The sequence below is a fragment of the Mobula birostris genome, chromosome 26 (assembly GCF_030028105.1).
Source record: "Mobula birostris isolate sMobBir1 chromosome 26, sMobBir1.hap1, whole genome shotgun sequence".
Taxonomy (NCBI): domain Eukaryota; kingdom Metazoa; phylum Chordata; class Chondrichthyes; order Myliobatiformes; family Myliobatidae; genus Mobula; species Mobula birostris.
The window spans coordinates 18699144-18713014 of NC_092395.1; the positions used below are offsets into that span (position 1 = coordinate 18699144).

Sequence of the window (13871 nt, forward strand, 5' to 3'; positions counted from 1 at the left end):
GAGCTATGGAGCGACCTGACAGACTGTACCTTCAGAATGCTGTTTAATTGTGCGCACACACAAACAAAAACACAAGCAAACAACACAACCACACACGGGCTAAATCCTGTGTGTACCCAGCATTAAAATTCAGTACAGACTTACCTCATCTCCAAAAAGAGAAGAATGTAGAAATGAAAGAAGCCAAAGCAACCCCATGAAAGATTGTGCCTGGCGAGATGCTGCATTCAGCAGCTGTGAGACTGGCTCACTGCTGAGGGCTTGGTTTGTGGTAGGGACATTTATTTCTCAGCCCACCAGATGGCAGGTTTCCTACCACTTCATGCCACTGTTCTGCAAAAATATGTATTTCCTTAAAGTCTCGTATGTAAGAAAGAAGGTCACAGACTTACAGCCAGAAACGAACGATGAAATACTTAATTTAAGAATATTCAGCATTGAGGGTGATAATTGGATTGAAATTCAGAAATTTAAGTAAAGGATTTGCAACTGAATTTGCATCTGTTATTCTTGCTGGTGTTTTGTCAAACAGCTCAGCATTGATGAATTTGCAAATTGCATGAAAGTGAACACTGACATCACCAAGTGGTCACAGCAGGTATTTACACCACAGTTTGTTCACAAGATTCAAGGTTCAAGATTGTTTAATGTCATTTCCAGGTACACAAGAGTAAAGGAGAACAAAATAATTGTTACTCCAGATTCAATGCAGCACATAAAAAAACACACCAAGATAAAGAACACAATAATAAAAAAGTAAATATAAATATGTATATAATACAGCTTATATACGTTGATTGATTATATGTACATAAAGGAGTGTCTGTACTTAAAGGTGACTTTGACAGAAAATGATAAAGTAGTGATGATGAAGAATGTGATAGGGCAGGTTAATGGAGGTGTTGATCAGCCTTATTGCTTAGGGAAGGTAACTCTTTTTGTGTCTGGTTGTCCTGGCCTGGATGCTGTGCAGCCTCCTTCCTGATGGGCAAGAAACCTAAGCACCAAACCTCACAATCAGTGATAGATTCAAACTACACCAAAAGTTTTATCAAAGAGGCTGGTTATAGAGTGAAAGGAGAAAGCTGGAAGAGGCACAGAGATGTAGGGGGGTGTGGGCATGATTCCACAGCTGAGGGCTCAAGGAACTAAAGGATCAACTTCCAATGGTGGAAAGATTATATCTGGGGATCCGCAGGAAGCCAAATTTGAAAGGTGTAGAATTATCAGAAACAGAACTGGAGGAGAAAATAGAGAAGGGGCTAAGTCATGGATTTGAAAACAAAAATGAGTATTTTAAAATGGAGGCATTATTGGTAACTGGAATTCATTGATTCTATTGTACTAAGGTTTGGCTTGTGGATTTCAGGAAGGGGAAGTCAAGGAAACACACACCAGTCCTCATCGAAGAGTGAGCAGTTTCATGTTCCTGGATGTCAACATCTCTGAAGATCTATCCTGGGTCCAACATGTTGATGCAATTACAAAGAAAGCACAACAGCGGCGATGCTTCATTAGGAGTTTGAGAAGACGTGGTATGTCACCAAAGACTGACGGAAATTTCCACAGATGTACTATGGAGAGCATTCTGACTGGTTGCATCACTGTCTGGTGTGGAGGGGGCCACTGCACAGGATCAGAAAAAACTGCAGGAAATTGTAAGCTCAGCCAGCTCCATCATGGTAACTAGCCTCACCAGTTTCGAAGACATCTTCAAAAGGTGATGACTCAAGAAAGCAGCATTCAGCATTAAGGACCCCCATCACCCAAGACATGCCCTCTTCTCATTGCTACCAACAAAATGGAGGTACAGGAGCCTGAAAGCACAAACTCAATGTTTCAGGAACAACTACCTCAACGATACCTCTTCCCACCCTGCCACATGCAAAAATGCCATTCCCTATTCCCAGTTCCTCCATCTCCACTGCATCTGCTCCGAGGATGAGGCTTTCCGTTCCAGGACATTTCAAATGTCCTCTTTCTTTAAGGATGGTGGTTTCCCTTCTGCCGTCATCAATGATGCCCTCACCCGCATCTCCTCCATTTCCCACACTTCCGCCCTCACCCCATCCTCCCGCCACCACAACAGGGACAGAGTTCCCCTTGTCCTCACCTACCACCCCACCAGCCTCCAGATCCAGCACATTATCCTCCACAACTTCCGCCACCTTCAATAGGACCCCACCACTAAGCACATCTTTCCCTCTCCACCCCTCTCCGCTTTCCGCAGGGATCGTTCCCTCCGCGACTCCCTGATCCACACATCCCTCCCCGTGGATCTCCCACCCGGCACTTATCCCTACACCTCATCTCTTGCCATCATTCAAGGTCCCAAACAGTCCTTCCAGGTGAGGCAACCCTTCACTTGTCAGTCTGTTGGGGTCATCTATTGCATCCTCTACATCGGTGAAACCCGATGCAGATTGGGGGACTGCTTCGTGAAGCACCTCCGCTCCGTCCGCCACAACAGACAGGATATTCCTGGTTGCCACCCATTTCAACTCTGCTTCACATTCCCATTCGGATAGGTCCATACATGGCCTCCTCTACTGCCATGATGAGGCTAAACTCAGTTTGGAGGAGCAACACCTCATATGCTGTCTAGGTAGTCTCCAGCTCCTTGGTATGAACACAGAATTCTCCAACTTCCGGTAATTCCCTCCCCCTCCCTTCCCCTATCCCTATGTCACTCTGCCCCCTCCCCCAGCTGCCTACTACCTCCCTCATGGTTCTGCCTCCTTCTATTACCCATTGTGTTTTCCCCTGTTCCTTCTTCACCTTTCCTGCCTATCCCCTCCCTGCCTCTCCTCCCCAACCCCTTTATCTTTCCCCTTACTGGTTTTTCACCTGGAACCTACCAGCCTTCTCCTTCCCACCCTTCCCCCACCTTCCTTATAGGGCCCCTGTCCCCTCCCTCTTCAGTCCTGACGAAGGGTTCCAGGATATATATATAAAATTATAATTTATTGTTTTTATAATTATGAACAAAAAAATCATGATATATGCCAGTGATATTAAACCTGATTCTGATTCTGATCCTTTGTTCTACTGTGAATGCCTGCAAGAAAATGAATTTCAGGGTAGAATATGGTGACAGATACGTACTTTAATAATAAATTTACTTCGAACTTTGAACTTTTTGAACTTTGAAGGGTGGGTGATGGGTAAGTAAAATTAATTGCAAGTTAAGATGAGGTTTAAAAGACTAGCCACAAATATATGTGACATGAAAATAGGATATAGGAGCAACAGCAGAGTTGGAGGGACAAAACTATCTTGGAGATGTGTCGGGCTGGAGGATGTGACAGAAAGGTAATACAGGGTGGAACTTAAAAACACTTAATTCAAGGACAATGGGACTAGAGCTGGCCATGTCTTCATTTTCTTAGAAGTTTTAAGAGATTTAGCATGTCATTGAAGACTCTGAAAATGTCTACAGATGTATGGTGGAAGCACTCTGATTGGTTGCATCATGGCCTGATGTGGAAACTCCAAACTACAGGACTGCAGAAGGCTACCGAGAGTAGTGGATTCAGCCAGTTCTATCCGGGGTAGACTTCTGCCCACCATTGAGGACATCTGTAAGAGGCAATGTCTCAGGTAGACAACATCCATCACTGACGACCTTCACCATTCCAGCCATGCCCTCGTCTCATTGCTGCCGTCCGACAGGAGACAGGAGCCTGAAGATCCACATCTCAAGATACAATAACAGTTTCTTCCCCACTGCTATCAGGTTCTAAAACTGACCAGAAAACCCCTAATTCTATCTTAGACTATACTTCCCACAACTTGCACTAATGTCATTATCATTGTTTATGTTTTGTTTCCTTGTTAGGTTCTGTATAGGCATCTGTTAGTCTCATGAGACCATGGATTTGCGCCCTGGAAGGTTTCCAAGGTTGTATGGAAGACCTGCAGTTGCCTATTCTGCAAGTCTCCACTCTCCACGCCACCAATGTTGTCCAAGGGAAGGGCATTAGGGCCCATACAGCTTGGCACCGGTGTCGTCGCAGAGCAATGTGTGGTTAAGTGCCTTGCTCAAGGACACACACACTGCCTCAGCCAAGGCTCGGACTTGCGACCTTCAAATCACTAGACGAATGCCTTAACCACTTGGCCACGCACCAACACTAGGTTCTGTATAACGCATGTTAATTTAAGTGTATATAATTTATGTTTGTAATACTTGCAATGTATGGCTCTCAAAGTCCAACCCATTACGAGTGGTGGAAAAGGGTAAGGCAGGCCAATAGGGCTCTGGTGAAGTTGTAGAGACCAATCTTTGAAGAGGTGACCAGGCATATAGATGTGGGTAGTGCAGTGGATGTGATCTATATGGATTTTAGTAAGGCATTTGACAAGGTTCCACACAGTAGGCTTATTCAGAAAGTGAGAAGGCTTGGGATCCAGGGAAGTTTGGCCAGGTGGATTCAGAATTGGCTTGCCTGCAGAAGGCAGTGGGTGGTGGTGGAGGGAGTACATTCAGATTGGAGGATTATGACTAGTGGTGTCCCACAAGGATCTGTTCTGGGACCTCTACTTTTCGTGATTTTTATTAACGACCTGGATGTGGAGGTAGAAGGGTGGGTTGGCAAGTTTGCAGACGACACAAAGGTTGGTGGTGTTGTAGATAGTGTAGAGGATTGTCAAAGATTGCAGAGAGACATTGATAGGATGCAGAAGTGGGCTGAGAAGTGGCAGATGGAGTTCAACCCAGAGAAGTGCGAGGTGGTACACTTTGGAAGGACAAACTCCAAGGCAGACTACAAAGTAAATGGCAAGATACTTGCTAGTGTGGAGGAGCAGAGGGATCTGGGGGTACATGTTCACAGATCCCTGAAAGTTGCCTCACAGGTGGATAGGCTAGTTAAGAAAGCTTATGGGGTGTTAGCTTTCATAAGTTGAGGGATAGAGTTTGAGCCGCGATGTAATGATGCAGCTCTATAAAACTCTAGTTAGGCCACACTTGGAGTACTGTGTCCAGTTCTGGTTGCCTCACTATAGGAAGGATGTGGAAGCATTGGAAAGGGTACAGAGGAGATTTACCAGGATGCTGCCTGGTTTAAAGAGTATGCATTATGATCAGAGATTGAGGGAGCTAGGGCTTTACTCTTTGGAGAGAAGGAGGATGAGAGGAGACATGATAGAGGTGTACAAGATAATAAGAGGAATAGATAGAGTAGATAGCCAGCGCCTCTTCCCCAAGGCACCACTGCTCAATACAAGAGGACATGGCTTTAAGGTAAGGGGTGGGAAGTTCACGGGGGATATTAGAGGAAGGTTTTTTACTCAGAGAGTGGTTGGTGCGTGGAATGCACTGCCTGAGTCAGTGGTGGAGGCAGATACACTAGGGAAGTTTAAGAGACTACTAGACAGGTATATGGAGGAATTTAAGGGTGGGGGCTTATATGGGAGGCAGGGTTTGAGGGTTGGCACAACATTGTGGGCCAAAGGGCCTGTACTGTGCTGTACTATTCTATGTTCTATGTTCTATGTAATCAACTGTACAATAGATACAATGGATTAGAGATACATTGATGAATTCCAATAATACCATCGACTTTGGATGATAGAGACAGGACATCATCAATGGCCTATGCTCCACAGGGAGCTAAGGGCCCAAGAAGAACAAGATGCATGCAATGTATAATATTGTTGCAAAATGATCATCTTCATAGTATCTATACCCTGGGTATGTATGCCCTTGAAACTGAATTTGTGTAGGTCTGCAACCGGCTACTTCAGCTCAGAAAATTTCCTTTCTCGAGTTCTGTACGCATCAAGACTATGGTAGTTAACAGAAGGACTGCAGTAGCTCAAAGTAACAGCACATCGTCACGTTCCAAAGGTTAATTAGGGATGGGTAATAAATAATTTGCTTAATAACCACACTCACATCCCAGAAAAGACCAGATTAGAGTGAATTCGAGCTGATAGAATAGGTGACTGAATCGCACGCACTCCCATTGAACCTATGCCAATATTGTTTTACCTTTGACACAACAGGCAGAGAAATGATGATGTTCTTTCCCTCCTAAAAGCATCAAAACATGCTCAAGCTAAGGTTTACGATTTTGTTTCTTGGCCCTGTCAATTAGCTTATAAACCCAACTGCTTTTCAATTAGTTGTTGATAACTTTCAAGGATTAGCAAAAGATCTCTTGGATTTATGAAGGGTCCTAATGAAGCGTCTTAGCCCGAAACTTTGACTGTTTATTCTCCTCCATAGGTGCTGCCTGGTTGCTGAGACCCTCCAGCTTTTTATGTGTTACTCTTTGACATATTGCAGTCTTTGTGCAGGTCGCATTAATTCAAGTTCCATATCTCAACGCCAAATGGTTTGTCCTCACCATTTTGAAAGGTGGAGCATGTCAATCAGCTCACCAAATTAGGTGGGTGTTAAAAGGGTGCAAATCCTCAACACTCTCGGAAGCAACAACATGGACTATGGGCTTGAGGAAGGATTTAACCAGGCTACCTTAAATACCTCCATTTCTCCACCCCATCCCACCACTCAGTACCCATTTCTCCAAAAGAAAATTACTGAACCGAATGTAGTTAAGCCTTAATACTCCCAAGACTGAACAGTATCTTTTACAATTTTGGTATGTCACTTTTATAACCAAAGAAGCATATCTTATTTAAGCCACAGTTGTAATAGCAAATGTGGAGTTGGGGGAGGGGTGGAAAAAAGGGAATGGGAGCTTGAGGAAAGAGAAATGAAGAGATGAAAGGAGCAGCAGATCCCTAACATTCTACGCATGCATAATCAACTGATACTCACAATTTGGTATGGGCCATTGAGCCAATTTTATATCAGGGAGCTGCTTTAAAGGACTGAATTAACATAAAAGGAAACTTCTTATTCTCTCATAATATTGTACTAGTGTCATTATATTTATTTTATTGTTTATTTTGCAGAAGTGTAAATTATGAATAATTCATTTTAATTTAAGCTGAAAGAACATAGAACAGTACAGCACAATACAGACACTTTGGCCCATCATGTTGCACTGATCTTTTAACATACTCCAACATCAGTCTAGCCCTTCTCTCCCACATAGCCCATAACCCCACCCCGCTCCCAGTTTTCTATCACCCAAGTGCCATTCTAAGAGTTGCTAAAGTACCCCTAGTGATCTACCTCTACCACCACCCCCACACTGCATTCTGTGCACTTACCACTTTCAGTGTAAATAAACTTGCCGCTGACATCTCCCCACTCGTATTTTCCTCCAATCACCTTAAAAGAATGTTCCTCTCATATTAGTTGCTGCTGGCTGACCTCTCTCTCTCTCTCTGTGCCCTTTTGTTACGGTGTGCACTGGCAATGACTCAGGTGCGGAGGAACAACAGACTCCCACGTAGAGACAGAAACAAGGATTTATACATAAGAATTCCAACAGAACATCGGTGGCTTGACCGAGTGACACCATGAGGCAAATCATTCTCAAAACAAGGACCCCGTGATAAGCACTAATCAGGAGTCCACTTCATATAATCAGTATGCTGAAAACCCGTGCCAGTTCAAATAAACTTGACAAGATTGAACTGAAAGCACAAGTGCTTAACAACTCCAGTTAGAACAACAATGAACAAATGCAGGTGCTCTAGAAACCTCGGAGGTAGACAATCCAAGGTCCGGCAGGGCTCATGGTATTCTTATCATTTTATACACCTCTATCAAGGCACCTCTCACCCTCCTTCATTCCAAAGAGAAAACCATTGCTCACTGAAACTTTCCTCATAAACCATGTTCTCTGATCTATGCAGCGTCCTGGTAAATCTTTTCTGCACCCCTCCCTGAAGCTTCCACATCCTTCCCACAGTGAGGTTACCGGAACTGAACACAATACGCTAGGTGTGATCTGACTAGAGTTTTATAGAAAACATGAGAAAAACTGCAGATTCTGGAAATCCGAAGCAACACAACACAAAATGCTGGAGGAACTCAGCAGGGCATGAAGGCTAACACACCATGCACATTCTTAACTACCTTATCAGCTTCCATGGCAACTTTCAGGGCTCTCTGAACTTGGACCCCAAGATTACCCTTTTTCCCCACACTGCCAGGTATGCTGCCTTTGGTTTGACCTTCCAAAGTGTATCACTTCACACTTCTCCGGATTGAACTCCATTTGCAACCTTCTACATTAGCCACAACACCACCAACCTTCAAGTTATCTGCAAACTTATTAACCCACCCTTCCACTTCCTCACCAACACCGTTTATGTTTGTAGAAATCACAAAGAGCAGGGGCCTCAGAAAGTAATGTTAACTTCCATTTGTCCTTGCCTTGTAATAAGTTCTGCTGCCTCAAATGGCTAATTTTTATTCCATTTACATGCTCTGTACTAATGCCTATCAGAATCAGGTTTATTATCACCAGCATGTGTCATGAAATTTGTTAACTTAGCAGCAGCAGTACCATGCAATACATGAAAAACATAGAAAGAAAAAAAAATAAGTAAATCAATTACAGTAAGTATATATATGTATATCAAATAGTTAGATTTAAAATAGCCAAGAACAGAAATAATATTTATCTTAGATATATATATGTTCCTAAGTCTTTTGCACAGTACTGTGTATCTGATTATTGGTCTACTGAATGGTTCATTTTATCTGCTACAAAGGGCTGATTTTCCCAGCAGCCAATCATTTCAATTTGATTCCCCATTCTCATTCTGACATACCTGTCCATGGTCTCATCTTCTGCCATGATAATGCCACACTCAGAATGGAGGAGCAACACTCTATATTCTGCCTGGGTAGCCTCCAACCTGATGGCATGAACATCTATTTCTCTAACTTCTGGTAATTTCTCCACCCACCCTTTCTCTCTTTCCTTTTTCCCCATTCCAGTACCCCCTTCTCTTCTCCTTACCTGCTCATCGCCCACTGGTAACCCTCCTCCTTCCCTTTTTTTCCGTGGTTCAATGTCCTCTCCTTCTTCTTCAGCCCTTTACCTCTTCCAACTATCACCTCCCGGCGTCTTAATTCATCCCCGCTTCCCCACCCACCTACTTCCCCCTCACCTATCACCTGCCAGCTTGTACTCCTTCCCTTCCCCCTACTTCCTTATTCTAGCTTCTGCCCCCTTCTTTTCCAATCCTGATGAAGGGTCTTAGCCTGAAACATCAACTGTTTATTTCGGTCCATAGATGCTGCCTTACCTGCTGAGTTCCTCCAGCACATGGTGTGTGCATTTTTCCAAGATTTCCAGCATCTGCAGACCCTCCTGTATTTGGGTATTTCCCTCTTTCTATTTTTAAGTTGATACCTAAATATTTACTGTTGTGATTACAACTCCAAACTTAAGTATATCTGTAGGCAATTTCCCATAACTTGCCTGACTTATCACCATAAAACCTATGATTTCTGATATACATATATTTATTAGTCCACTAAATTGTTCCCTTTGTTTATTGCTTTAGTTTACTGGAACTTGCGAGCAAGAACTCGGAAAGCTGGGAGATAAGGAAATGATATCTAAATCGGGTATCTGGTGCTTAGATATAACCAACAACGATCAGAAAGCCTTAATGGTTGTTTATCATTTTGAAAACAACCAAATAGAAAAGTTTTCTCAGTATTTTTGCCGACATAGTTTGAAGTTTTTTTTTAATTCTTAAATATCTTCTTAACATTGCTTCAATTCACACATTCAGTTTCTTTTTAACAAGTGTTTAAATAGTTCTCCTTTCCCAGCAGCTGGGATCAAAAGTCCCACTGCCGAGCCCAACCCTGTTACTTCAGGTTTTACTTTCTTCTTTTGCTCTGCCAGTACTACTTTACCATTGAATAGAACAGGTAACTGGACAACCTGTCGGATCTGGGTTTTGATAAAAACGAGAACTCTGCTCCTCTTGAATGGGAAAGGTAAGTTGAATCTTTAATGAACTCTATGTACAAGCTGTACTCTTTATTTTATACACCACAGTAACTCACCTCCGGCCAATTATTTTCCAGGATTGGCCTCCTTGAAAAGACTAGCCAGAGTCTGAAATGATATTCAGCTGAGGCGTAGGTGTCCACTGGCCATTTCCAATTCAGATTTTCGATGTGTTGCATTGTGATTTAGATAAAAGTTTTTCTTTTGCTTCCTGGAGGTGGTTTGTGACATCTTTCCAGGACCATCCGTTCCCACTAACTTTAATCTTTCAAAAACACTTTCACAATATCAAACCTCTGCTGCAAGTATTTTGGTCCTGCGATCGATCGATCAATCTATCTATCTTTCGTTCTATCTTTCTCTCTCTCTCTCTCACTCACACACACAAAATCCTATAGTTCTGGCACTAAAAGACAAGGAGAGAGACAGACAGAGAGAGAGAGAGAGAGAGGCAGAAATAGAGCAACTGGGTTGGAATGGGAAAGCAGCCAAAGGCAAGTAAGCAGCCACCAACCATAAGTCAGTGGTGGGTGGGATAGGCAGCCTGCAAAGGGTTGATAGGAGAGGTTGAGGGAGGAGTGTCACTCCACACTCCCACCATTGAGGGGCAACATGTCAAAACTATTCTCAGGGTGGATCAGTACTGCCCCTGCAGCTCCCCTGGAGTAAGAGGGACTGAAGGTGCTCAGATTTCCCTGTCTATGCCTCACCACACCCCTCCCTCCCCCAGCACCTGGCTGGAGAATGGTGGCCAAGAAAGGACAACTGGTTCTCAACACAAATATTAGAAGATAGGATCATGTTTCTAACAAAGTATAAATAGTACCCCTGAAGTTTATACTGCATTTCCCACTGGAAATGAATATGCCTAATGATATTGCAAATTGCTGCTGTTAAAACTAAAGATCTATATTATTTTTCCACAATTTTGACTCTCTGGTCCACAACTCAGTTGCAATTAACTTGGGTTCAAATATCAGTTTAAGCAGGGTCTCGTTATGTCTATGGCCTCCGAAGGGGGAATGCAAATTTGCTAAGAACCGATGGCGCCATGTTATGACCAGAATGTTCATAACTTCACATTATACCTAATTTGGAGGACTTTGGCCCATACTTGCCCTCCACCCGATGCACACCAGTGCCACTCTGCATTTTTCCTTGCATAGTCCCTCCCATTGTTCTATCCATGGCCTCCTCCTTTGCTAGAACTGTCTGCCTCCTTTTGGAACATGGGCTCCACTCCCACCCCTCCACCACTCACCCCCTCCCCCTGCCACCACCTCTGGTAACTCTCAGTTGTATCTCAGCACCAGCTCCTTTGACCCTCTCCTGCACTTCTCTTGCCAGGCTTTTGGAAATCCAGCGTAAGATGCATAGAAAATCTAACACCAAGCCATTTTTAAACTTCTTCCCACCGTAACTTCCATTCAGATCACCAATTCCTTCCTTTTCTCTGGCTTTTTTCCCTAGACTATGCATTCTTGCTGAACACCAGCAGAACCCAAGGCAGGCTGCTGCTGCTGTCAACCTGCACTAGGCCCTGCTCACCTATCATCCGTGTAATCAGTGACCTACATTGATCCTAATCAATCCACTAATGATTCAGAAACAGCTTCTTCCCCTCTGCCATCCAGTTTCTGAATGGACATTGAACCCATGAACAATCCCTCACTACTTATTTTTGCACTAATTACTTAATGTAACTATTTAATATATATATAATTACTGTAATTCTCAGGGGTTTTTTTCCTATTATCATGTACTGCATTGTACTGGGGCCCCGAAGTTAAATTTCACGGCATACGCCAGTGATGTTAAACCTGATTCTGATTCAATATCCTGCTTTGCAAGGAGAAACAAGGGACTGCCAACGCTGGAATCAGATACAACAAACAACCTGCTGGGAGTCAAGCAGCATCTCAGTCCGCTGAGATCCTCCAGCAAATTGTTGATCCTACTTTGCCATTCCCACCTACCAAAGGAGGATGACTTCACATTTCCCCCCCTCCCCCACTGGAGCCCATTTAATTAGCATGGCTCTATCTCCATGAATTCTGTGCATCCTCCTGACAATTTACACATGGTTCTTTCATCCGAATCATTGATGTAGGTTTTGAACAGCTGGGGCCCAGCGCCCCACTTATCACAGCTTCCCAAGTGGAAAATTATTCAAGTACTCTGTTTTCTCTTTGTTAACCAAACCTCAATACATACTAGCATATTGTGCAAACCTACTTCAATTCCATGTTGTTACATAACCTCTTGCGAGACACCTTATCAAATATTTCACAATCACAGACTTATTTACAGTATACGGCTCAAAATTCTCCAAGCACTGTATAAGATATATCAAACATGATTTACTTTTCATAAATAGAAGTTTATGAGATAAGACCATGAGATACAGGAGCAGTATTAGGCCATTTCGTCCATCACGTCTGCTCCGCCATTTCACCATGGTTGATCCATTTTCCCTCTCAGCCCCAATCTCCTGCCTTCTCCCCATATCCCTTTTTTCCCTGATTAATCAAGAATCTATCAACCTCTGCCTTAAATATATCCAATGACTTGGCCTCCACAGCCACCTGCGGCAAAGAATTCCACAGATTCACCACCCTCCGGCTAAAGAAATTCCTCCTCATCTTCATTCTAAAAGGACACTCCTCTCTTCTGAGGCTGTCCTCTGGTCTTAGACTCTCCCCACCATAGGACACATTCTCTCCACATCCATTCTTTAGATGCCTTTCAACATTCAATAGGTTTCAATGAGGTCAGTCTCCAGAATTCCAGTGAGCAGAGGCCCAGAGCCATCCAACAGTATTCATATAACAAGCCTTTCTATGCCAGAATCATTTTTGCGAAACTTCTCTGAACTCTCTCCAGTTTCGGCACATCCCTTCTAAGATAAGGGGCCCAAAACTGCTCACAATGCTCCAAGTGAGGCCTCGCCCGTGCTTTATAAGACCTTGAGAAAGTGTCTCTAATTTCCTTAAATAGGGTGAGAATGGGTTAAGTTGAAAGGAGATGTGCAGGGCAAGGTTTTTTTTTAACTGAGAGTGGCGGCCTGGAACGTGCTGCCAGAGATGGTTAGAGGAGGCAAATAAGATAGAGCTGGTAGATGGGCATATGAATGTGTAGTGAATGGAGGGGTATGGGTATTGAGTAGGCAGAAATGATTCATTTAGTTAGGCATTTAAATTACTAGTTTAATTAGATTGGCACAACATTGTGGGCTGAAGGGCCTGCTTTTGTGCTGTACTCTCCTGTATTCTCTGTAAATTACTGTTGGCTCTGCCAAGTCCTGTTGTTATTTTTTAAGTGCCCTATTACCACTTGGTTAATAACAGATTTTAGTATTTTCCCTGTTTCTGACGTCAGAATAACAAGTCGAAAGTTCTTTTTTTCCACTCTCTCATTCCTTTCTTAAATAAAGGGATTACATTATGTTACATTTTTGACTTTTGGAAATGCATCTATTATCTCCATAGGCACCTCCTTCAAACCCCTGGGGTGGCAATCATCAGGCCCAGGGAATTTATAGGCTTTTGCCCAGTTAATTTCTCCAATAATTTTTAAACTAATATTTTTGTTACTAGCTCTTAGCTCCATCCAAGTTGTTCTATTTCTTCATTTAACAAGCTAAGATTTCTTCACTGCCTATATTTCACCTTTTATTACCAGGACTTCCCCTCCCCTCTATTAAGTATCCTGGAATATTTTTTCCTCAACATTTTTCACTTTACAAATAAACTATCAAGGTAACTAAGTTTAGATGAAGCTTTGATTTGTCTCCTTACAAGATTGCGTTCATGACTTTTTACCACGTTTCTATATATTCACTCTGACGTGCTCTGCCCACCCCTTCCTCACACATTCCTGTTCTCATTCCCCATGTTGCTACCTTCACCTATGACCTTTCCCTTTAACTTTCTACATTTTGCTCTTACCTGGATTCTCATCACCTGTTTAGTT

The 13871-nt window shown here is 43.1% G+C and overlaps 1 protein-coding gene across 7 annotated transcripts in view; it reads left to right on the forward strand.

The window, feature by feature from the left end:
• The window catches only part of LOC140188119 (gap junction beta-5 protein-like), a 50811-nt gene that overhangs the window by 32280 nt on the left and 4660 nt on the right, over positions 1-13871 (forward strand). For 3 of the 7 annotated variants that reach the window (XM_072244087.1, XM_072244084.1, XM_072244085.1), the window contains one exon: positions 1370-1807. In XM_072244087.1, the coding sequence (XP_072100188.1) occupies positions 1802-1807 (6 nt within the window). In that variant the 5' untranslated portion in view covers positions 1370-1801. Of the gene's footprint in view, positions 1-1349; positions 1808-3838; positions 4138-9801; positions 9887-13871 lie in introns of those variants that run through there. The other 4 variants (XM_072244088.1, XM_072244089.1, XM_072244086.1 and 1 more) reach the window with 4 other exon arrangements.